Source organism: Phascolarctos cinereus, unplaced genomic scaffold (genome assembly GCF_003287225.1).
Source record: "Phascolarctos cinereus isolate Bilbo 61053 unplaced genomic scaffold, phaCin_HiC Scaffold_4;HRSCAF=312, whole genome shotgun sequence".
Taxonomy (NCBI): domain Eukaryota; kingdom Metazoa; phylum Chordata; class Mammalia; order Diprotodontia; family Phascolarctidae; genus Phascolarctos; species Phascolarctos cinereus.
Genome location: NW_027555847.1, coordinates 164,351,788 through 164,377,294, shown reverse-complemented (window position 1 = coordinate 164,377,294; position 25,507 = coordinate 164,351,788). Strand labels below are relative to the sequence as shown.

At 38.2% G+C, this 25,507-nt stretch overlaps 1 protein-coding gene across 36 annotated transcripts in view; it reads right to left on the bottom strand.

Moving 5' to 3' along the window:
• Positions 1-25,507, bottom strand: part of RBFOX1 (RNA binding fox-1 homolog 1) — a 1,746,265-nt gene that overhangs the window by 395,520 nt on the left and 1,325,238 nt on the right. For 2 of the 36 annotated variants that reach the window (XM_078152758.1, XM_078152740.1), the window contains exon 1: positions 19,259-19,565. The exons of 26 other annotated variants lie outside the window; for them this stretch is intronic. In XM_078152758.1, the coding sequence (XP_078008884.1) occupies positions 19,259-19,402 (144 nt within the window). In that variant the 5' untranslated portion in view covers positions 19,403-19,565. Of the gene's footprint in view, positions 1-19,258; positions 19,571-25,507 lie in introns of those variants that run through there. 8 more of the 36 variants (XM_020972956.2, XM_078152752.1, XM_078152765.1 and 5 more) reach the window with 7 other exon arrangements.

Sequence of the window (25,507 nt, the reverse complement as noted above, 5' to 3'; positions counted from 1 at the left end):
TCACCTTTTTGAAAATAATTAATTGCTAACTAATGGTTTCTTCTTTTCTTTAAAGACAAAATATTTGATTCTAGGAATACCCCTCCCTCACTTTTCATCCCTTTATTATAGCAATGAAAAAAGAGTGACCCAATAGCCCCTTGATTCGTGACTAAAAAGAGGGAGCTGTTGTTTTATTCTCTTTTCTCCAGGGCCTTGTTTTATCCTTTAATAAGAAATTAAACTCATTAACATGGTGGTTTATATATTAGGGATATACAGTGTCATTTTTAAGGGTTTGTGGTACCCAGAATAGTCTTTGCTTAGATTTATGGCAGAACATCTCACCTCAGAGCAGGATGGATGCATCCCTAGCATATGAGGTCAGGAGTAGAGTTTCCAGGGGCTCAGGCTGCTTCCCCACACCTTGCAAAAGGATAACACAGATAGTCTCTGAATTATGAGCATGAATGGGTGGGTGGGGCAGGGAGAGGTTTTTTTATCCAGCAACTTTTACTGTTAAGAAGTATTGCCTTTTGTTCACAAATTTAGAATTCCAGAGGAAGGAATGACTGGAATTTACCTTAACTCCAGTATTTCTTTTTAAGGTGATAGGGCCATAGATATATAATCAGAAGGGACTTTAGAGAAAATCTACTCCAGCCACTTCATGTTCTAAATAAGGAAACTGAGGCTCAGATAATTTAAATAAGGTTAAACAGGTAGTAAGTAGCACAAGAAGGTTTTGAACCCAATCTTCTCACCCAGTCTGCATCAAGAATACATTCCACAAGGGGAAAAAATACAATTAAATTTTTTAAAAAACAGAAAAAAGAAAAGGATGCACCACACTGTTGCTGGAGCAATGAAATACCTCTATCTCATGCAGATACAGAGATGTGAAGAGGAATCTGTCTTTTATGCAGATATAGAGAGACAGCAATATACAACTCTACCCTCCTTTCCCCACTGCTACACCTCATAGTCAGCTCTCTTAGCTGCAAGGATGAGTTCTTAGCATAGCTGATATTTAATTTATAAAATCACAGGGGCTAGAAGGGAACTTAAGATCAGCTCGTCCCAGGTTCTTAACTTGGGGTATATTAATTTTTTTTTTTTAGTATTTTGATAATTGCATTTCAATATCTCTTTTAGAAGGAGTCTATATTTTGCTTAATGAATTTGTTATTCTAAGAAGGAGTCTATAGTTTTCCCAGTCTACCAATTGGCTCTAACACCACAAAAGGTCAAGAACTCCTGAGCTGGTACAATCCCCTTATTTTATAAGTGAGGCCTGGAGAGGTAGAAGGACTTGTCCAAAACAAGGGTGAAAGTGTCAGAACTTCTCGCTGAATCCAATGTTCTTTCCATAAAATTGAGTTGTTCTCCAAGTCAGAACTCAGAATACATTTTTCCAAATAAATAAATAAATAATACATCTGTGACTTCATCCCTAGTGTGGGAGCTCCTTTCACCAGTGCTGCCTGTGGTTTAGTTGCTACGTCTCATGTTTAAAATGACTTGCTTAGGGTAACAGGGTTAGTAAGTGACAGAGTTGGGCCTAGCACTATACCATCTACCCAGCACTATCCACTATACGTGGGTTGGGGAACCTGCAGCCTCAAGGTCACATGTGGCCTTCTAGGTCCTCAAGTACGGCCCTTTGACTGAATCTAAACTTCATAAAACAAATCCTCTTAATAAAAGGATTTGTTCTGTGAAACTTGGAATCAGTCAAAAGGCTACACCCAAGGACCTAGAAGGCCACATGTGGCCTCGAGGCTAGAGGTTCCCCACCCCCTCCTACCATCCTACCACTATTTCCTCAAGGAAACTATCAAAATGGTGGCTTAAATGAAATTATTAACACTATAAGTCAGTCACATTATGTTTTAGATAACCTTTTGTGGGTTATTATCTGAGAACCTAACCAACATTTATAGCACTATTTTTAAAGGAAAATGAGGTCCATATCCTAAATAACCCCTTTAAAAATGAACTTCTGGAACATGACCCACTGGTAACATGTGGAATGCATTGGTTACCCTGTTGACTCTAAAAACTACTTTCACTGTCCTTTTGGAGGGCTGTGTCTTGTTTATGCACAGTTCACCAGCTCAGAAACTGAATCTAAGATGCTGAGCAGGTGAGTGAGAAATAAACAGAAATGAAGAAATTTTACTGTGGTTTAAGAGTGAAGTAAGAATTCTCTGTTCCATTTTCCAATATGGTAAATGATGAATACAGTATAAAAAAGCTGGATTTGGATGGGTAAAGAACCTGAATTCAAATCCTGGGTAACTATCAATAAGTCATTCAATGTCTCTAGGCTCCAGCTTCCAAATTTTTAAAATGGTAAACATTTGACCAAATGATTTCTAAGGTCCTTTCCAATTTTAAATCTACGATCATCAGGAAAGTCTTCAAGTAAAGTAGACCCTGGAAGAGCCAAGGATGTATATAAAATGCAGGGACATGGGCATACTAGCTAGGAAGGGCTCACAGGTACTGTCATTCAATGCCTTCCATCTTTCCCTCTCCCCCAAATCGTGGCAAAAGGGAAGAACTCCTTCTACTTCTGACAGCTTCTATCCATTCTCCCTTCTGGAATTTCTCTATAGTACCATTACTCTACAGGGTAGAAGTTTTAGTCACATCTCCCCTGCCTCCCATTTTCTGAGTAGGAGGGGGTGCTTTAAAGATGTGGACAATAATATGTTGCTTATGTTTCCCGAACTCTGTCATACCCCCAAATCAACTGCACCTGTGGATACATATGTGGGTCATAACTCCTCCATGCATTGGACTGCGACCACCATTATGGCTGTTCTATCATTTCTGAGTATGTTCAATGCTAATGTGCCACTGCCAATTAAAACAAGCTAGCACAGCACAGCTGGATTCCTGTTGGGTTTGCCAAAATGATGACTATGGACAGAGAGGAACAATTTCCCAACTCTCAGAGAATCAGGCCTGTTAATATCTTTTGGGGTTGTTTGGCTCACATGTGTTCCAGCCTACATTTTATTTCTCTGAGTGTAAAAGAGTCCATAATAAAGCAATTTCATAGACATTAGCTAATAATCTCCAAAGCTACAGCTATGAGGAGGGTCTTAGATGGACTTCAGGAGATACTGGGAACAAAAGGGCTTGGTGTCCTGTGGTCCACTGGGTCACGAAGAGTTGGACATGACTGAACAACTGAACAACAATACAAGGAGAGTGGCAGTGGGTTTCATGAAATAAAAGGATGAATATATTAAATGAGAGCCAGAAAATCAAAGGTTTCTCCCCTTTACCCCTACAATGGATTACTGGGTTGATGCAGAATCTCTCTCCATCTTTGGCTATAACAGCAAAGACCACATTATCATGATGGGATAGCAAGAGCCTTGATGTTGAACAGGGAGAGATGAGTTCTAATCCTGGCTCTCTCAATGACTTACTGTGTGATGTTGGCCAAATTACTTTGTATTCTGGTTCTCAGCTTACTCTTTTTTAAGATGAGAGGGTGGGATAAGATAATTTTTAAGGTGCTTTTTTAACTTTGACATTTTATGATTCCACAATTTGTACTTTAGTTATTACTGAAAGTATACCTATCATGGCAAGGGAAGAGGATATAAGAATAAGTAATCTGCTCCCCTTTCCAACTAAATGAAGGTTCTTGATGGTTACAGAAGCGATTATTTGTTGGACCATGACATCAGGGAAGTGATAACATGACATGTAAGTGAATTGGATTTCAGTGAGTCGGGGCTGTGCAAAGTCACCAGCCTAACTCTTTCCTTTGGAACCATCTGGGTCTAGTGGCAAGATATAGATGAGGATGACTGGAGATGGCTCTGGATGCAGTGAGAGACCTTGGCCTTTTTAAGTTAATGTCTTTAACAGGATTCAATTTGACTGAGGCAATGCCCATTCAGTGATTAAGGCTAGGTAAGATATGAGGCAGAGAATGGCCTCTTTACCTAGTCCAAAAAAAAAAATAAATCTGGGAGGGGAAGACCCTCAGGGTTTCTAGCCAAAGCAGAAATAATTGCTATTTACATTCACTTTGAGCCAATCAGGACCCAAACAAAATGTGGTGCAGTGGAAAGACCATTACATATGGAGTTAACATGACTGAATGCAGGCCCTGCTACATGCCACCTATGACTCTGGGCAAGTTACTTAATCTCTTTGAGCCTCAATTGTTCATTTGTGAATGAAGGGGTTGGAAAAAAATAACTTTTACAATCTCTTCCTGTTCTAATCTATGATCTTCTGATGGGAGGTAATATAGTTGGAGGAAAAACATTTGAGGGTATGCCTCAGCTTGCTCATACATTTGTTTAAGATGTGCCTTCTGATTCAACTCAACATCATGGCAGAAAGCTAACAGAAAGCTAACACTCACATCTCCATCCCTTTCCAGTGGGAAACTTTGTAAACTCATTCCTCAGAGGAATTTCCCTCAAGATATTAAAACATGAATTGGGACTACAGAGCACAGCAAAACTGCGCACAGAATTCTAAGCCACCTATGAAAATGCCTGCACAGAAACCTATACCTATGTTAAAATGTAAAACAAACAAAAGAATTAATACCTAGGCTTGAGTTTACATTTAGAAACTGAAGAAATCCAACCATTTTCCTCTCCTTGACCCAGCTGGTATGTGTTTACACACACACACACACACACACACACACACACACACACACCCCACTTGAACCTCAAAGTGCTCTCATCTTGGGGCTGCCTGCAGAGACAAAGCAAGCATGCATTTTTGCTCTTTCTGACATTCTCCTGTTTGTATCTTATTACAAGAAAAGTGGCATAGCACCCTTTCTACACAAGCATCACATTTTAGGATAATTAATCAATCAAGTGAGACTAGTGACTTTTGTGCAAAATATATATATACATATATATATATATATGTATACACACACACACACACTCTGAAGCTGTTTTTCATTCCCTTTGGTTCTTATTTAAAAGATGATGCTTATTTCAGAGAATGACTTCCATGTCTTTTCTCCCTGATCAGTTTCAACACTGCATTGGTAGTGTGACTGCAGAATGGGGCTTACAAAAACTAGCTACACTAAACTAATAGAATTCTGAGTTGAATTTTGATTTTATACAGACGCACACACATGCAATCAGGATAAAAGGAAATACTATGCTGCCTGGATTTGATTCAGTCTTCAGACAACAGAAGCACAGAATTACAGAATCTCAGAATTGGAAGGGAACTCAGAGGTGATCTTGTCCAACCTGTAGCAGACCAAAAGTCATATCTACAACATCTCTGGCAAGTGGTCATCTAACCTTCCCTTTAAAAATTCCCAGGATGAACACCCTACTACTTCCTGAAGCAATCCAATTCAGTTTGGGGCACTTCATGCTCTTAGAACATGAAGGCAGAACTTATTTGTACAACATACAGAGTGACTTCTAACCAAAGAGGGGCCAGTTATCATCACAACTAGGAAGCCAAGCATTCAAAAGGTAGGACAAAGCAAAAACATGTCAGCTTCAACTTTTCAGTAAACTCTTCCCACGAACCTGCCGTCACATTTGGTATGCATTCATAAAACTAAGAAATAACAATACTGGCCCAACACACTGCAGATCTTCTAGGAGTTGGTACTACCATTTAAAGGGACACCTTGTAAGCCTCCATTGTGTTTGAACCACTTCTGATTGATTTATAGGGAAAGCTGAGCAGGAGGTAAGTGTTCTCAATTAGCCCTGCACACAAAGTGCGCTGTTTTTGTTCCATGCCAAATGCTGAATGAAGGTTACAAAATAATATTCAACAAGATGCAGGAACAGCAATCTAAAATCCATGATTATGGGCAGAGAGATCTCTCCAACCCTCCCTTTCCCCTAAATGCTTGCAAATCTATCTTGTTTATCACTAGATCTTTAGGAACTAATCTTTTCGCACATGCAGCTATTAGGGACTTGAACTAAACAAGCAAACATTACATGAAATATTTACTGATTGTTCATACTTCCTGCAACAATACTGAATAGAGTTCAATATGGAAATTGATGGATTTCAGTTTACCCATTTATTCCAGGGTTACAACTCAACTTCACTTCTGTAGAGACCTCTTCTAAGAGACAAATGATCTTTTTAGAACCAAAATAGAACAAAATACCTAAAAGAAGCCCAAAGATTTTAAATTAGGATTGAAAACCCAGGGAGTTGAAGGGGCTTCCTTAACAGCCTGAAACTTGCCAATAACGTCCAACTTTTAAGATAGTTTATCCCCATATGCTTTATTAGTCCCATTGGGACTTAACATTTACAAGTACCACTTATCTTTCCGGCAAGTGTTATGTTCATCTGTCTACCTTGCTAACCAGACTTCATTGTCATTTTTATAATTATTGAATATTTTTTAGATGATCTATTGCAAGAATTCAGCATGAATACCCACATATTATACTCTGGTCTAATGGGAGAAGGGGAAAGAGAAGAAAGTGGATTTAGGTATAAGAATAAGAAACCAATCCAATAGATGGATGATGGAGAGGAAACTGTTTTTCACCTACACAGAATTTCAGTTATCAGTAGAATTCCACTAGCTTTTCTCTTTTTTCCCCTCCCCTTCTTAACATGCGGTATTAGAGCCATCTAAAACACCCATAGCCATTCCAAATAACTGGGGATAGAACCCTATGAGTTACATGGCAATAACAGAAATAAGCCCATTGGAGAACTCTGTGGCTTCCCCTGAGTAACTTTCTAGTAGAATGTAACGGATACCATGCCATGGATACGATATTGGACTTTCCGTTGAAAGATCTTGGGTTTGAATTATGCCTCTGACCCTAATCATTTGTATGACCAAGGGTAAAACATTCCTTTTCTTTCTGAGCCTCAGTTTCCTTATTTGTGAAATAGATATTAGAATACCTATAGTATCTACCTTACTTGGTGGTTATGAACTACAGATATTTCCATGAAATTACAGAATTAGATGTCAAAGTGATCTTAAAGACCATTTAGTCCACATCCTGTGCCCTTCCCCCACCTTATTATTTTATAGATGAACAAGCTGATTTTTGAAGATTTTAAGTTACCCACACAGTATCAGAGGCAGGATTTAAACTCAGATCTTCTTCGTTCTAGGTCCACAATTCTATCCACTGTCCCCTCTGTCTCTTCATAAAGTACACCGAGTTGTGAATAAATATTATTATTAATTATTCCTCTAGACTAGGGAGTTCTGTTTTATTCTCTTGCAGTGCAAGAAACAGTAGGGATTGTCTATTTTTGCTGTGACATTATTACTTGGGGGACCTTCGTGTTGAACTTCTAACATTCTCTGATCAGCAGACTCCTGTGTCTATGAAGATCAATAATTAGTAGTGTGGTGTCTTTCAGGGGATCCTGGCTCTCACCTCTATACCAAAAGTCTAGTTGTTAAGCTGTGCAAGGGATCCCTCCTATAGCCTGGGAATTGTCTTTCAGGAGCATAGAAAAAGAAAAGAACCACTTTAACACACTTGTCAGTTAGTAAAATAGAGCACTGGGTTTAAAACAATCACACTATTACGAATGCCACCAACCTGGCAACAGATCACCCCCTCCCAACTTTGCGTGTTTCTTATAAGATATAGTAAAATATCAGTTTGGCAAAACAATTGAGAAGGACAAATTTTTCAATACTTAGGATTGTAGGGATAAATCTATTGCTACACACACACACACACACACATACACACACACACACACACACTTTTTCTAAAAGGTTTAGCTCATTTAGGCACAGTAATTTTATATAACATAGCACTGACTTTGTAATTTAGTTTATGGTAAAAACATGAGATTAGATGTCTGGGCCAGAAACTCCTCTTTTTTCCCTATTTCCTCTCAGATCTCCCAAAGACAAAATATATCAAATCTTTCCTCTTAGTTTAGGCTTAAGATAGCTTTGCAGAATTCATTATTTCATGTTCCAAGTCACATTAAAAAAGTAATATGTTCATGGTAGTGACACCATTTTCTTACATTTTCCTAACATACTGTACTTATAAGCTAGAAATTTGATTTTTGGGGAATGGGGGGTGTGACTTTTTCTATAATGCCAATCAATAGTCTTCCAAATAAAGGAATGTTTATTTGGGTCAAGCACCAGAGATGTGCAAATCCTAAGTGGTAATGGCATAATAATGCCTTCCCAAAATAAGGTAATATGTGTTCTGCTGGTTTCTCTGTTTTCTGTTTGAAAATAGATTGTTTAATAACTCATCAAAGCTATATGTAAACCATGGAAACAATAGAGCAGATGTTGACTGCTGTCTTGTGCCTCATAGACATAATTAAAGACAATGAGACACTCACGAACTCAAATAATAGAGGACAAATAAAAAAAAAGGATACAATATAAACATAAACCTCATTTGCTGGACACCTGCCTCCTTAATCCATTATGGTACATCACCGATCTTGTCATGAAAGAAAAATTAAATTTGTATTTACTTATGTATATTCTATCTTCATCCTTTAATAAAAGAGACCATGAAAATAAGTTATTTCAAAGGAGTATTTGTTTTAATTTCACCACTGCTGATTATCACCCTATACAGTTTCAAAAACTATCTTAATTTTAAATATTAGCAAGAGAGTGTCATTATGTCCTGTTAGCAAAAAGCCTTTCTTCTCCATGATGAAGGTAAGTTTTATCACAAAAAAGAATATGGCAACTCTACTGAATAGGCATGTTTCCTTCCTATAAAATATGATGCATATTTTCTCTTCATGTTTACAACATAGCCTAAAATAATCCATCAGCTTTTCAAACAAAAAAATCATCATAATGTACAGAAGAACTGGGATGCAATTCACATTACACAAATAATCTGGTTTTATTTTGGATCCTTTCTGAGTCCTCTATTATAATTTAATTCCCATTTCTAATAGAATGGGAACAAAATTAAAGAAAATTCAAACCAAACATGCAACATGATCAGTGGAAATACAAGTATACCACTGATTTGTCTGTGTGAACTTCACTAAAAAAGGAACTCAAAGATATTCCAAACACATCATCTGGGGGGGAAAAAAAGTATACCCTGAAGCAAAAAAACAAATATACGTACACATACATATATGTATGTAGATATATATATATATATATAGATATATATATATATGTATATAGACAGATATTTAGACACATGTACGTATATATGTATACATCAGGTTAAAAACAAAAGCAAAGTTTTGTTGGCTTACAGCGTCATAGATATGTCTGTCTATATACCTATCTACATATAGATATGTCTATATCTATATGTAAATATAGATACAGACATAGATATATATGTATGTATGTATCAGATTAAAAACACAGCTAAAGTTATGCTGAGTTACAGTGCCAATATATCTACCTATACAGATACATCTATCTATATGTAGATATAGATACATATGTATATATATGTATGTATTAGATTAAAAACAATAGCGAAGTTATCCTAGATTACAGTGGTCTAGAAAGGACAAAATTTTTTGAAATGAGAAAGCTGAATTCGGAAAATTAAACTCTCACCTGTTCCTAAGATAAAGTTGATCCTCTTTCTTCAAATAAGTAAAACATAACACAACTAAAAAAATAAATTAAAAAAACTTCAAGCATTGTTTGCTTTTACTGTATATACTTGTATAGCAGTGTCATCATACTGTGACTTTAGATAAATGAAACTGCTTACTCTGCTTACTGTAAACTCGAATGTCCTCTGTTTCATTTGATAATATATAGTAAGGAAGACAGAATTTAATACGATCTGCATCTCTTTATGCTAATAAAATGATGTCAGCCCATTTCCATAGACAACACCATAAAGCATAAATACCAAATGGGAAACAAATGGATGCATAATGTTATGGTGAAGCTAACCAATCTACCCTAAAACAGCTGAGAGAGATCTCATCCAGGACTTCATTCATTCTTTATAGAAAAGCAATGAAAATATTCCTAGGTGAATCAGATTTAAAAAAAAAATACTCAAGCTCAGAAAGGTTGTAAAGCACTAAATTCTTTTGATTTATGAAGCAACATTTGCCGTATTGAGCAAAAACAGCTTGGCATGCCGGGACCCTGCTCCCTGAAATTCCTTTATTAACACGACCAAGACCTGCTGGTGAACAAAAGCAGTGATGCGGCGTGTATAAATCATTAATACTGTGCCGGGCAATGGCTGCATTTCCTGTGTTCATTGGAAAGCCCTTCTGCACAACAGGGATTTTGGGATTGGAATTGGCTGCTAGGAAATGTACTCCATCATTCTCTGTTTGACGCTTCCCAATAGTCTTGTACTTTCCCTTTTTTCCTTTCTCCCCCAACTCCTACAATTTCAAAGTAGAGTGAAATACATTAATTTTTTTTAATGAAAAAAAAAGTCAAATAGGCATTATCTAGGAAGAGATGATAGGGCAGTTCTCATTTGTTTATGGACTTAGCATTAATTTAAAAAAACTATGAAACAACTATGTGATTACTGATTACACTGAACTCTTTTCCCCTAACAAAGACAGAGAAGAGTTTACTTTAAATTAAGGAGAAGATCTGGGATACAGGTTTCTATGGGGCCAAACAGAGACTCGGTACAGAGGAGGGGCCACTCATGCCCAAGAAGAACTAGGTACTTCTGCTATTGCCTTGTTTCTTTTGAGTCTCCCAAGACCTGTGCTGTAATAGTATCTTCTTTACCTTTCAAAAGAAGCACAAAAAAAAAAAGAGCTGAAAGAAATAAGGAAGTAATCCTGAGGATGGGGTACAAAGTGAGGCAGGAGAAGGTCATTGAAGCAGATCCTGAGGCTCACTATTTCTGAAAGATGGGTCTATAAGAGAGATTCTGTAGGTACACAATTAGGGAAAGAAAATAATGGCTTTCTTCCTCCTAATCTTACAGCTCACAACAAAGTGAAGCAAAAACAATACACATTTTTAGACAGATAATGTTTATGAGAGAACCTGTCATAGAGCTTAAATGAAAAAAAAAGAATAGATTTCCAAGAGTAGATTTTCAGTAGATGCCTTTGCTTTCCAGAAACGTGAGGATACAGGGCAGATAAAGACTAACATTGAAATATCAGTCCCACAGCACCTGCTTTACCCCAGGAGAAACAGGACAATGGTAAGATGACCAACAATACAATCACTCTCATAGATGGGAGGCCTGGAGCCTGACTCTACCCACTACAGGTTCAAGCAAGAGTGTTCTCTGAGTGGCAAACCTTAATAAACACAAGGACCCAGTCCAGCAAAAAAGAAAGGGGCAGGGATGAGGGCAGGGGTGGGGTAGGAACCTCAGAAACACTCCTGTATGCCAAGGTACACTGAAGTAGTCCCCCAGCATAATAAAGATTATATGAATAAGTCTGCAACACATGCCAAAGTCCCTCTGCATTACAGAATAATGACATTCTGAACAGAAATAAATGAAGCCCCTGCAGTGCTATTGTGTCAGCTTTTGAAAGTAAATAACTTTGATTCTGAAAAGAGAGAGAATTTTTTCCCCTCCTCCTGTCATAGACCATTAATTGAGTTTTGTATCCATATTACATCCTTAAGACAGGACAAACATCTGACAGGGAGGAAAGAAAGCCCCAGGTAAGTTAGGAGGGACCAGAATGGAGAAATTCTGACTTTATTTTACCAGCAGTGTATCACAAATATATCATAAATACACCTGTCCACCTGGAGGGTTGGGGGAATGGCTCATTTGATTTTGGAGAAGTTTTGACTAAGTTCTGGGAACATCTGACCCCTCATGGGGCTCACCTAAAGTAAGTTTTTCAGCCCAGTTTCCCAGGCCATTTGTCATTGATGAAGTCCAAGTCACACAGCATGAATTTAACAATTTAGTTGCCCTGTTTCAAAATATTTATTCTTACTGCCCGATTTCAATCTTGAAAACGCATCTTTAAGAAACCCAAATTCTCCACTATCAAACAGGCTGAATAAGAGTCCAGAGAAATGAGGCCCAGGAAGCAACTTGGGCTGAAGTACTTCTTGGAAGAGCTGAGTAACACCCTCCATAATGGTGCTCAAGCAGAGATAGGAAGTAGGCATACTCACAGAAAGAGAGAGAGAGAGAGAGAGAGAAGGGAAGACAAAGAGCTTGATGGCTGTGGTTTTGGATAAGAAAAATGTAGTCAGAAGCTGAATAAATGATCAAAAATCAAACACTTTCCACTCCACCAACACGAAAACAAACAAACAAACAAAACCACACACACATACACAAACCAGCCTTATTAAGATGAAGCCATTTGTGTTCCCATTCATTATCATTGGAACAGTTTAGGTACTTCAGTCCTAACTAGCATGCACTCTGGTTCCATATCTGCACAAAATCATTACCTCACTGGGAGCCCAAACTAACCCTCCGCGTGCTTTTAGCTCTTACTACAGCTCCTAATTTTGATTCTGCATGTGTTTAACACAACAAAAAGAGCAGGATCAAAACAGAGTGAGCTCTCTCCTCAGCTGGAGCCTGCTACAGTGCAAAAGACCAAAGGCCCCAACTACAAGTACTCAGCACACTATAGACATTAAATATGCTATTTTCCCTAATTAAATTCACTGGGCTGCTGCACTGACGGAGGAGGTGGGGGAGTGCCAGGGAAAAGAAGTCAATGCCTCTGCACTCGGCTAGTCAGGGGGAAATGACAGATTCAGGCAAAGAAACGGCACAAGTTGCTCACTAGAGCCTATGGACTCGACTTATCCCTTGCCACCTGATAAATCAATCACCTGGGCACCTTTGAGCCACAGCGGCGCTGACAGGTCAGACTGCTTCTCAAGAAAGCCTCATCACAATGTGCTGGGCACCTAAGTCTGAGGTTTCAGAGGCCTGCCTGACCAGGCTACGGTGTTGCTTCTCACCCCATTTTTGGGTAGGAAATTTGGTATGAGGCTTCTAAATTGTGGCTCACCTTCTTTGCTTTGACCATAGGAAATTCAAATTAACCCAGTTCACTTTTTTCTTCCCACAATATCCTTGGCACTCCACTTTGTAAAATAACTCTCTTGGTCTTAAGACAAAGGTGTCTATCACCTGCCACTAGGTAAAAGACTAAATACACAAAGCTTTACTGATTCAGTGCCCTCTAAAATGCCACCATGAATATCTCTATTCCATCTGTCTTCTTCTCTCTTTCTTCTCTGTCTCTCTCCCCTCCCATTCCACCTCTCTCTGTGTCTCTCTCCTTCTCTCTATCTTATCTGTCTGCCTGTCTTTTTCTCTCTGTCCTCTGTGTGTGTGTGTGTGTGTGTGTGTGCGCCTCTCCTCTGTCTCTCTCTGTCTCCCCCCGCCCCTTACAATCTTTCCCTCCCTCCCAGTCTCTGGCTTTCTGTGCTTTCCTCCATGCATCATGCACTTTGCCAACTTTAATTATGTAGGGAACTCTGAAAGTAGAAGTACTGTCCAAAGAAAGAGTCAAATGCCATTAAAGTCTTGTGTTCTTCCCAAAACTCCTATGAATCTCCTCTCCAGATGTTCTTTCTTTCACAGTTCTTCTGAGTAATTAGCAAGGGATAATAGGGCCCATTCAACTTACTTCTCATGCCTTTGTGGAGAGGAACTAACCTTTTTTCAACATGGCCCCGACTCAAGATAGCCAGATGAAACACATCTTCAGAAAATGACAGCCACCTTCATGCAAACTGAGATGTGTTGTCCTCTCCAAAACATGTGCTACTTTCCTTACATCTAAGGTGTGTGTTGGAAAGAAACTTTATTGATGAATCAAACTTACTTTATTTTTCTTAATTGAATTAAACAGCACACTGGGACATCTCTCCATGTACATTATGAGGTCTCTCCAGATGGGACAATTACGCCCACACTTTGTCAGATTTGTTTCATTCAAATGATGACATTTCCTGAGAGTGCCACATTGCCCCCTTAGGCGCAAATGCATCAACCTTGTTTACAATGGTGCAATTTCTTTCTCTTCCAGAACACTATTATTTGCTTGACAAACTACACTGTTTTTTACCCAACCAATACGAATAAACAAGCATTATGTTTCCTCTTGGGGCAGGAAGGCTGGTTAAATGAATCAGAAAACCCTAAAAAGATTGTCTACCCTCAGTCCATCAGCTACTGGACAATTATTCAAGACCCAGCTGTAAGAAAAACAGATGGCAAGTGAGCATCAGTAATGTGGACTTCCTTTGCTCATGCAAGCATAAGCAGGGTTGTATGTTCTCACATGAAAATTGCCATGAAATAGACAGAACTAAATTTTGCAGAACTCAGGTTGGTAAGCTAACAGATGCTTAGAATTTTCATGAACCAAATTCAGATTAAATAATTTTATAGCAGGGGTAGTTACCAACACATACATTGGGAAAGAAACAACTTTCTACGTGTTGGAGTAAACCACAGGCTCCTTCCTGGATCAGAAACGGAGGCACACTTTCGAAAGCTAGGCCAGTGTTTATACACCAACACACCCAGATAATAGTCCTTTACCTAAATTAGGAAATACAAAAAGAAGAGGGTTTCTCATGTGGTCAAGACTTTAAGAAAAAGGGGGCTCTATTTTAGGACAGTGATACTGGCTCTTTATCAATCAGCAATCAGTGCCTAGAAATGTACTCATCCAAGCCATTTTAATTCTTTAAACAATTTAGACATGAAGATGATCTGTCCTAATTCTTTTCTACATTATTGACACCATTGACCACTCCAATCCACAGCCCAATCTAATAAATCAACATTGAATTAAGCCATGAAGAAAGAACATGATTAAAAAAAAAAAAAGATAAATCATCAGATTGAGTAGCACAAGGTAAGTAACTTGAATGAGAATTGAACTTTTCTCCATGGCCATAATGGTTATGGCCTATCTAATGTTTCCTAAATTTATAACTCTGGCTTGTGCATGGGGCTATTTTCTCTTGCTTTATCCTGAGTATGAAAGCCGGTACCTTAGATCACTATCTATGCTGTGAACTACTTTCTAATTAAAGACAGAGAAGGTTGATATGGAGGTTTCAGTTCAATTGCTTTCGATCTGAGGATGTCCACTATGAGCAATGACTTCATTTAAGAGAAATTACCCTTTGTACAAACCACTTCACTATTTAAAACAAACCACATGTATCATCATTAAATGGAAAAAATTACCAATCTTAAGATATTGACAGTGGCATGGCCCATTTTAAAGGCATCTTAAAACAACAACAACAACAACAACAACAACAAAACATGTGGAATTTAAGTATCTGGCTTTGCTTATTTCATCTGATAAAGAGGTATTGTCTGAATAGCACTTGACAGATGGAGAAGGTTTTAAAACAAAACTGGTAGTAGGCAATGGGGGCTTAAGAACAGGGAAAAGTCAATCAAACATACTATTACATTCCTTTTCAGAAGTTAAAATACAGTACAAAAGTCTTACTCTGAGGGAAAACCTATCATATAGTTAGAGTGAAGACAACAAAAAGTCTGTCCTGCCACCTAGCCAACCCTCTGTAGAATAACCCTTAGGAAAAAAAAAAAGGATTTTTTGGTACTTAGGTAAAGCAGAAAGGTAATACTCATAAGCAACTAGTTTATTTCCTCTCACAAGGATGGAAAAAAAGGATTGAGTTTATACCTTAGTTCACATCAAGACTGAAAATTTGTGATCAATATAAAAATTGCCTATACGAGTTATTTGCAGAAAATATTTAATAATAATACTCCTTTGGCTATATTGATAGATTCATAGTTCAAATGACTTCTGTATTATCATATGTATGAATTTTCTTACAGCACTATGGGTGTCTTTTGTGGTTTATCTGGTAAAATAACCATCCTTAGAACACACCTGATAGATGACACTGTGGAGCCAACACCAATCCATCAAATACTGAATGTCAAATAGGAAGAGTGACCTAAGCATTGGTTTGCTCTAGAGAACAGAGTAAATCCCAAGAATCCATCCCATTTCTCTCTCTCTCTCTCTCTCTCCCTTTCTCTGAATAAAACAAAAGTAACGGTGCTTACTTTTTGTACTTTTTAGATAATAGCTTTATCAGAAACAACATCTAGGCATGAACAGGATAATACAATATTTTGTATTGTAACACGGCTTGTAGAATCTAGGAAATGAATGGGCGGGGGGAGTAAGAAAGCGGGAGAAATTGTTAATACTCTAAGAATAAAGGAAAAATAAATTAGCCAGAGACAAAATCAATTAGTCATCAAAACGTTCTTCACCTTGTCTAAATGATTTAGATATTTTAGGCAAAAGGGTTCCCTACCTCCCCCTCACCTTTGTTTGTTTTAACTTGAATTAATTTCCTGACTTCTCCCCATCACTTTGTGCAGACACAGATTGAGTCTGCATATTCTTATATTAGATGGATTTGTTTTTTAAATAAGTCCCAGAAAATAGGGAGTGACGGTTTGGCTGCTAAGTATGTATGGGTTGGGAGTGGAAAGAAGTGATAAATATTAGGGGGAAAAGGGGAAGGGGGGCACAGAGAGACAGAAAATAGAATCATTTCCCAAGGAATAGTACCCAATTTTGCAAGCAGGGAAACTGTATCAGTGAAGAATCTACTGAGAAACATCCATTAAACCTGGTTTGTTTGGTTTTTTTCTTTCTCTCTTTTCTTTTTTCTTTTTTTCAATAGTAGTTTTGAGCAAAGGAAATGTAAAATCCAACTCACATTTTATTTGTATATTTCACTTTATCATGTTTTAAAGAGCACATAGTTTTAAAATGTTCTTTCTTTTTAATATGATTTTTAAAATAATGTTTTACAGTTTCACCTGTTTGAACAACTTACTATGTGATAAAGAAATGAAGTCATTCTAATTTCATTGGATTAGTGTACCTTTTGATGCTTTTTAAAATTAAGCAATTATTTGAATTTCTTAAATAAATTCAATATTACTAGAATGTCACAAAATGCATGACAAAAGTGATAACCACAAGTAATCAGTCTAAAAATACCTCCCAAAAGATTTATTCTTTAGGGAGGTAGGTGGATAGAACAACCGAAAAACCTACAATTCTGGATCAGATGCTTGAAATTAATGACTACTTATTTATACCACAAGCTTCAGATCTGGTAGTGAGACAAGAGGCAAAACTACTATCATAACTATAACCCTCTATACTTGACATCATACTACAGGTCTCTTCACCCAAAGAGTTAAAAACATGGTGTACCAACAAGGACAAAAAAGGAACTCTAAAGCACATTTTAAGTATCACTCCTCATCTTGTTCTCAAAATAGAAAGTGGCAACTAATTTAATCACTTCTAAACATTTGTTCTGACAACCACTATTTCCTTAAATCCAAAAGACATGTTTGCATGAGAGTACTGCAATAGATCACACAAGATTATTACAACCTCTACACCTCATCTTTATGTAATCATTTCTACCACTTCCTTGCATGGTGAAAATGACCTCTCACCTTATGTCACTCTTTCCTTTGGCATGCTGTGTCTAAATCAACAAACTGATATTTGACAACTTTAGAGGAGCAAACATCAAAAATGGGGAGTAAGGGAGTGGGGGGGGAGGAAGGAAAGGATCCAGAATGTTGAATTATTATGTTATTCTACTTATTATGTAACAACCTTTGAAATGAATGAATTTTTAAAAATGGGATAAATGTAGGTAGGATGCAAAGGACCAACTAATATTAGTAAGGCAATTACAGTACAACTGATTCTTAGAGTTTATATAAAACACCTATTAGTACATTCATTTAATGGATAACACATGCATTCACACAAACACACGTACACACAAGCAGCACAGGCACATATAAACTGTAGAGCCAAATGAATCATTTAGTGTGTTACCAGCACTCTCTTGGGAAATATTTCCCGGCACAGGTTACTAAAGGAGAAATGGAATAAAATAATATTTAGAATGAGACACCCCAATCCCAGTGTACTTTTAAAATTACTGGATGTTGCTAAATAGGCTTTCCACACAGAATAACCCTAAGTGCTACTTTCTTCAGGAGATAAACTCGATATCAAATTACATACAATTTCAAAATAGAAATCTGCATATATGTATGTCATTTCCAGATCTTTGGAGCAGGAATAATCTCAACTCCACCGATTCAAGTTTGAGTGTCAGCCCTAAATGCCAAATAAAAGGCATACTTTAGGTGAGTTATCAGGAGCCCATGAAAGGACTAGAAATGATTTTAAACTCTCCAAATAGTAGGGGCAGGATAATCAAGATAAAACAATTCCCATTTGCATGAAAACCTATTTCTAATCTTTGAATTACAGAGGTACTGTCCCCTGCCTATAGTGATGAATCACTAATTTAAAGGGGGGGTGGCACTACCCCATACTATAGTCAGGATTCCAAACCCACCTAACCAACTCCAGTTCAGAGATATAATAATACTCTGGGAGACAGACAGACAGAAAGAAAACAGTGAATTGCACGAAGACTGCAAAGGGGAAAGAAAAAAAAATTCCTCGGTGACACCATAAAAAGAGAGAAAGAGGGAGAGAGGGAGGGGGGATTCCTACCGATGCATGTGCCAACGAACACGAAAAAAAATCAAACAACAACTAAAAACAAACAAACAAACAAAACCCATCATTAAGCATGACTAGAACAGGCATTGTTCCTTGATTTTTGAAGCAAATTTCTAGGCTGACATAGGTCTACAATTCAAATGCTGTGATCCTCTGCGTGCAGTCTGCCGGTTTGAAAACATAGGCAAACTTAAAAACATTTTTTTTTTCCTAATTAAAATCAGTCTGATTGAAATTGTAGTCAGCAGAGCGCCTCAACAAAGACTTAAAATTCCTGGCTTCAAAGGGGTCTTAGAATGAAATTGCCACTGGGCACATTTACATTAGAAGTGCAATTTATGCTTGCAAGTGAAGAAAGCACACCATTTTTATGGCTGGAACTCTGGTACTGTATCTATGAGTAAGGCAATCAAAGTATTAAGCATATGTGCAAACAGCTTTTGGTGAAGATTTCATAAAATAAAAGGGATTTCTTATGCAGGAGATATGCTACTAAAAAGAGATCTTTCCCCCTCTTCTATTCTCCTTCCCCCAACACACACCTCTTCTTTGTCCCCTTCCCCCCTCCACCCCACTCCCCCAATGCAAAAGCGAACATCACAAACACTAAGCAGTTCGTTTATATACCCTCGTCCTACAGAGAGATGGGCTTTAAAAGCAGAGAATCTTCCCCGGTCTGGGGCACAGGTATGCTGTCCATGCAGGAACAAGGCAAGGTGCTGAGAAAAGAAACGCGACTTACCTGCTGTAAGTACATAAAAGTCAAGGCACAGGAGAGCTGGGGACACATGCCCACATTGGGGAGAGCTACGCAGGTTGCACCCGTGAGGGGATGCTGCATGGTGCTTCTCTGAAGTCTACGTAGAACAAGTGAAGAGGCTTGCATGCAAGCACGTTTCTCCTGTCTTGTCGGTACAGTTTGAGTGGATTTTTTTTTAAATTTTGCTGATTATCTAACTAAGAAACAGTATCTCTCTCTCCCCCTCCCCCCCTTTTTTTTTGAGTTGCTAGAGCCTTACGTTCATTTGTCTTAAGCTAAGGCCACTTGATAGATTTTTTAAAAACTATATTTGTTTTGCCTTGTTGTTATTTGGTTTCCCTTTCCCCTTTTTTTTTTTTAATTGGAAATAATTCTCAGCCCGACCCTCCCTCCCACCCTCCTTTAAGGGGGGGAAAAGGGAAGACACAACAGCAGCCTGCAGCCTATTGATGAGCAAATGGAACTTCCTCAATGACAGTGAAAGCCGGCTTGTCTCACACCACAGTAGCTGCTGACTAAGGAAGAGAGGGAGAGAAAGAGAGAAGGGGGAGGAAAGGGAGGAAGAGAGAGACAGAGGGAGAGGAGAAAAGAAGAGAGAGAGGAAGAGAGAGGAAGAGGGGGAGAAGGAAGAGAGGGAGGGAGAGAGGGAGAGAGAAAGAGAGAGAGAGAGAGAGAGAGAAGAGAGAGAGAGAGAGAGAGAGAGAGAGAGAGAGAGAGAGAGAGAAAGGGAGAGAGAGAGGGAGAGAGAGAGAGAGAGAGAGAGAGAGAGAGAGAGAGAGAGAGAGAGAGAGAGAGATTGACTCACTGAGGCTCAGTCGACTGGTGCTGATGCTGCACGGCTTCTCATTTGTCAAATGGGTCCTAGGGCAGGGTCTTTACCACTCACCAAAATTCAAATAGTGCATTTTAAAAATCCCCAGGGAAGGTGGGGGAGCAAGCGAGAGTGCTGTATCACAGGCATTCAGGAGATTTGGGCAATTAATGCTATTGCCCAGCTGGGACTGGATGTCTGTTATGATTTTTTTTTTTACCCTTTTGGAACCACACCTGACAAATAAAATGGAATTTCCCCTTCTAAGAACCAGAGTGCAGAGTGTGGCAGGGAAAAGGACTGGAGCTCAGGCAGGCAGCAGGATCCCAGCACTGAGCAGTAGCAGCGATAAACAACAGGACATTTTTAACAGCTTTAGCTTTACATCTCCATGTCACTCACTATCTCTGTATTCAGGAGAAAGCATATAAAATTATCACCAAGATGCTATGAATTATTGCACTGATGAAGGCAAGGAGCTTAAAACTGCTCTGAATTCTATTTTATCTAAAATTATAAATGTACATGATAAGAAAGTAAGTCTAATAAGAGATTGCCCTCTCAGTTTACTTGGGTAAATCATGATGGCCATTTCAGGGGGTTTGCTGTTGATTTTTTCCCCTTTAATTGCAATACCTCATTGTTTCAATTAGTATTCTGCTCTTGCAGACTTCCCCCCCCCCTTTATTTTATGGAGTAATAATTATTCATTAGTAGATTTAGTTAGTCTTTATGCAATAAAATAGGATGTGACCTGCAAATCAAAAAACTAATACTCTAACTTGTCCTTGAGGTCCCATAGAAAAGCTCATTCTTCTTGACAGTAGTAAAAAATATGACCAGAGACACTAGTATTTTTTAATGGATTTTGACAAAATGATTGAATTATTATTTTTTTTTCTGAAAGAAAGGTTAAATCTCAGAGCAGAAGTCTAATGATGTTGTTGTTTCCAGAAAGGAACCTCCCCCAAAGCTTCATCAAAGCCTAATGCAGCAAAACAGGGTATCCAACTTTCAGAGACACATTCATATCAAAAAGTAACACTTAGGGCAAGGCATAATTAATTCCTAAGGAAGGAAAGGCTGGTGTCACTAATGTGATATCACAGACTTTTTTACAAAAATAACTGCTACTTAACAGAGCAGTCAGCTCAACAAAGCAGAACTCAATTTCAGGCAAATCAAAATCCTTTCTGAATCAAAGAAAATTAATCATTCCACAGCTCTGATTTTTTAAAAAGCTATTTACAGCTTCTAAGTCATAATCATAGCACTTCCCCACCCCAAATCTTACCAGTTGTTCTTATTTTTCACCTTGCAAAGGCAGAGTTCAACAAAAATTTGGTTTGCACAGCCTGTCAATTGATTACAGAAACAATAATATGGATTAATTTAAAATAAGGCCTGGAGTATAGAGGGAAGGAGGCAAGGAAGATTAGTAGATTGGTATAATTATAGGAGATGGTGGTAATGTTCTAGAATTTGAATACCTATTTACACACATATATACTTATGAATACACACATATACTTTTATTTTGCTTAAAGAATTTTTGCAGTGTTGAAACAACCCTGAGCTTTTAAGCCAACTCTGACTTAGAAAGGCAGCATTTTTTTTTACAATAAAAAGAAAGAAAACAATAGAGAAAAAACATTCTATCAAAGTGAGAGAAAAAGCAAAAAGGTCAAATTTGTGCCCCTTCTTTTTTTTCCCATTGTTTTCCTTTGCCTCAAGCAATCTCCTGTTCTGATAGAAGTGAGTCAAGCCTCCCCACTCATACTAACTCTTAGTCTACCATTTGTGGATGTCCTAAAACACAGACTTTCCCCTTCAGCTCATTTTCATAAGAAATAATAAATAATACATGATACTTTAATAAGACCATATCAAAATGTTCTAATGAAAAACAAATACATTATGTAACGAACCAATGACCTATTTATTCTGTATCAAGACAATGCTGTTAGTCCAGTTTTCTCTCAAACAAAAAAATTGTTTTCTAAAGATAAGTTCTAGAAAGGACCACCTAGAATGGTTCTGACTCTCCATCTCAGAGCTTTAGAGATAGATATATTCAAAATTCATGAAACTGAACAATAGAATTCCGACCTACAAAATTATATCCAACATGATTCAGTGTCTTGACTCTAAAATGTATCTCTGTTGGAACAGATATGCTTGCCAAGCACCTCTCTGTGGGCAATGAAGCATGCTTAAGTGTGGATACACATACACATGCACACACACACAAACACACACACACCTGTAGTATGCTGAACACCAAAAGCATGAGAACAGATAAGAATTATGTGCTTATTTGTGTATGACCGTAAATTAAAAAAAAAATGTACTCAATAGCCCCAAACCAAAGGAGGCAGTATAGCTATAACTGTTCTTTATTCTGTCACAGAACTTTTCTAGCTTAAGACAATATCTATGGTAAATGAAACCCACCTCAGGAGGACATACAGATCTTTCACTTGCAGTCAGATCTTTTAGTCCAGTGACAGGGAGGAGAGGGAATATCGTTCTCCTCAGAAAGTCCCCTGGCTCCTTCAATACTATTTTGGTGTAAACATTCAAGGACCAAACTACCTTCAGTTCAATGACAATGGCTCTTAGCTGCACTGTAATCTATACACAACAGGAAGCAGAAATAAGATAGAAAATGGGACTGAAGAACAATTCCACAAGTAAATGAAACTTACTTAGGTAGAACTACAGCATCTCAATCTTATGCAAAATATTACTAGGATTTAAAAGAAAAAAAAATAGAATTGTCCTCTCTTCCCTGTCAAGACTCCATACTCTTAACTGAGGTTGCTAAATTAGTTGAATTTTACAAGAAAAAGGATGTTTTCATGCATCACTAAATGCACACCTCGAAGCAAACAAGACCACTTAGTCAACTAGCATTTTTTTAAGTACCCAATATGTGCCAGCCACTGTGCTACAAAGAAGGATAAAAAGAAGGGGAGGGGGCAATTCCTGCTCTCAAGGAACTCAGGCTAACAGGGGAAACAGCATGCAAACAACTATGTACAAACAGATTATATATAAGATAAACTGGGGGTAGTCTCAGAGGAAAGGCACTAAGATGAAGGATACTTTCTTGCAGAAAGTGGCTTTAGCTTAGATTTGAAGGGAGCCAGGGATGCCAGGAGGCAGAGATGAGGAGTGGGGGACCACCAGTAAAAATGCTTAGAGTCAGGACATGGAATGTTCTGTAGAAGAAACAGCAAGGAGGCCAGTGTCACTGAATCACAGAGTATGTGGTAGTGACTCTTGTTGGACTCAGGTGGTGTTTGAGACCCCTTCCAGTTCTGAGATTCCCAAGTTTTTGAATCACTGTTCCAATGTGCCTGAACTAATTCTTTTTGCTAAAATGATGGAGCTCTCTGGGATGTGCAATTGAGGAAGGTGGTGAAATATCAATCCCTTATGATGTTTCATAGCAGGCACAACATAACCTAACAGAGAGCCTACACTCAGAATTAAGAAGACCTATGTTCAAGTCCAGTCTCTGACACACAGTAACCTCTTAGTGCCTCCAGGCATATCTCTTAACACTGCTGCAAAACAGGTGTTGATTTTTCTCGGTAGAGGGAGTTTCTCATTCAGAGTTACCCATCCCAAAGAAACCACAGGTGTAGTCCAAAAAAGGTTTCAAAATAGGATAGACACCCACCTGCCTCAGACACTTTAGCTACAGGCTCTGCCTCCAGGCAGGAGGCCAGATAACCTCTGGAGATTCATTCCAGCTCCAGAACTCTATGGACTTTTATTCAAAAGTCTCATAGATTCAATTTAAGCATGGAGGAAAGTGCCTTCTCTCTCTGAAATCAGAGAGGGACACCTGGTGGGGCCCTTTGCCAATATCTTACAAAAATCTCCATTTCACTGATGCTGATCCTTTGGCAAGGTATCAGGGCATTCAGGGACTCCCACCTGTGTAACTAAATCAGTACTCTAAGTTGTTCCGCAGAGCTATGATGAGCACGGCATTCCCCTCTCCTAATAAGTAGATGCCTCTCAGGCAGAACCTATTTCCACCATTCAGCTACAATTGCTTTACATCTAATGACAAACCTCAAGCCAGCCATTACAGAGACATCTTTTGTGGGAACAGTGACCCAACTCCTTCCTCTTCCTAAAATTGATAGTATACTGTATGCATATTTGTAAAAATACAAGTCACCCATATAAAATCATAATACAAATATGTCTTCAATTAATGAGCAAGGTTACAGCACACAAATTCATTCATATCTCAGTGGTGGTGAAGCCTGAATGTACTTTCTCTCTACAGAATCCATTTTATAAGTAGTGGCTAGGTTCCTAGGTTAGACCAAAAAAAAAAGCCTATTTAACTGATAGTATGGTTTAAAAAAAAACACATGGGGAAGATGATAGAAAATAATACAATAGAAAATTATAGTACTCCAGTATGAGTTGAAGTTTTTTTTCATCACTCCAGGGACCTAGCCTAGAAATCTAACCACCATTTGTTAGTTTCTATAGGTAAATGTAGTCAATAGAATGTAATAAGAAAATCAATAAAAATGCTTACTAGGTGTTAGGCATTTTCCTAGGCTATAGGGACACAGATATAAATGAATCAGTCTCTGCACCCAAGCAACTAATGTTCTATTAAGGGAGACTATCTCTATCTCTATCATCTCTGTCTCTATGTACATACAAATACATATATGTATGTGTGTATATCTAAGGATACACAAAATAAATAAAAGACAAATAGATAAATAGAAAATATTTAAAAAGATAAATAAAAGCTTGTGAGGTAAAAGAAGGCACTAGGAGCTAGATCAAGGAAGGCTTCATGCAGATATTGGTGCATGACTTGAGCTGTGAAGGAAACAGGATAGTAAGTCATGGAGGTGAGGAAGGAATAAATTTCAAACGTGAGAGACAGCCAGTGAAACAACATAAAAACAGTAAATAGAGAGTCGCGTGTGAGTTTCTGCAAGAAGGACACTTGAGCAGGATGACGGACTGTGGGGAGGGGAGCAATCTGTGAAGAGTTTGGGAAGGAAGACTGGGGTTAGGATGTAAAGAGTTTTAAATGCCAAACACAGAAGTTTGTATTTTTTTATCCTAGAGGCAATATGGAGGCATTGAAGTTTATTAAATATGGTTAGTGGCACGGGCATATGTGCACATTAGGAATCCAAGTATGAGGTTATACAGGCCTGAAGTATGGCGATGGTCATGTGAGTAGAAGGAAGAGCATCACTTCTTGAGATGCTTTGGAGGGAGAAATAATAGGATTTAACACGTGACTGGATGTATGTGATTGGTGACAGTGAGAAGTCCAGGATAGAAGTCCAGGATAATGCTGAGGTTGCAAGCTGGAGTGTTTGGAAGGATGGTGGTGCCTTCTACAGAGACAGGGAAATTTA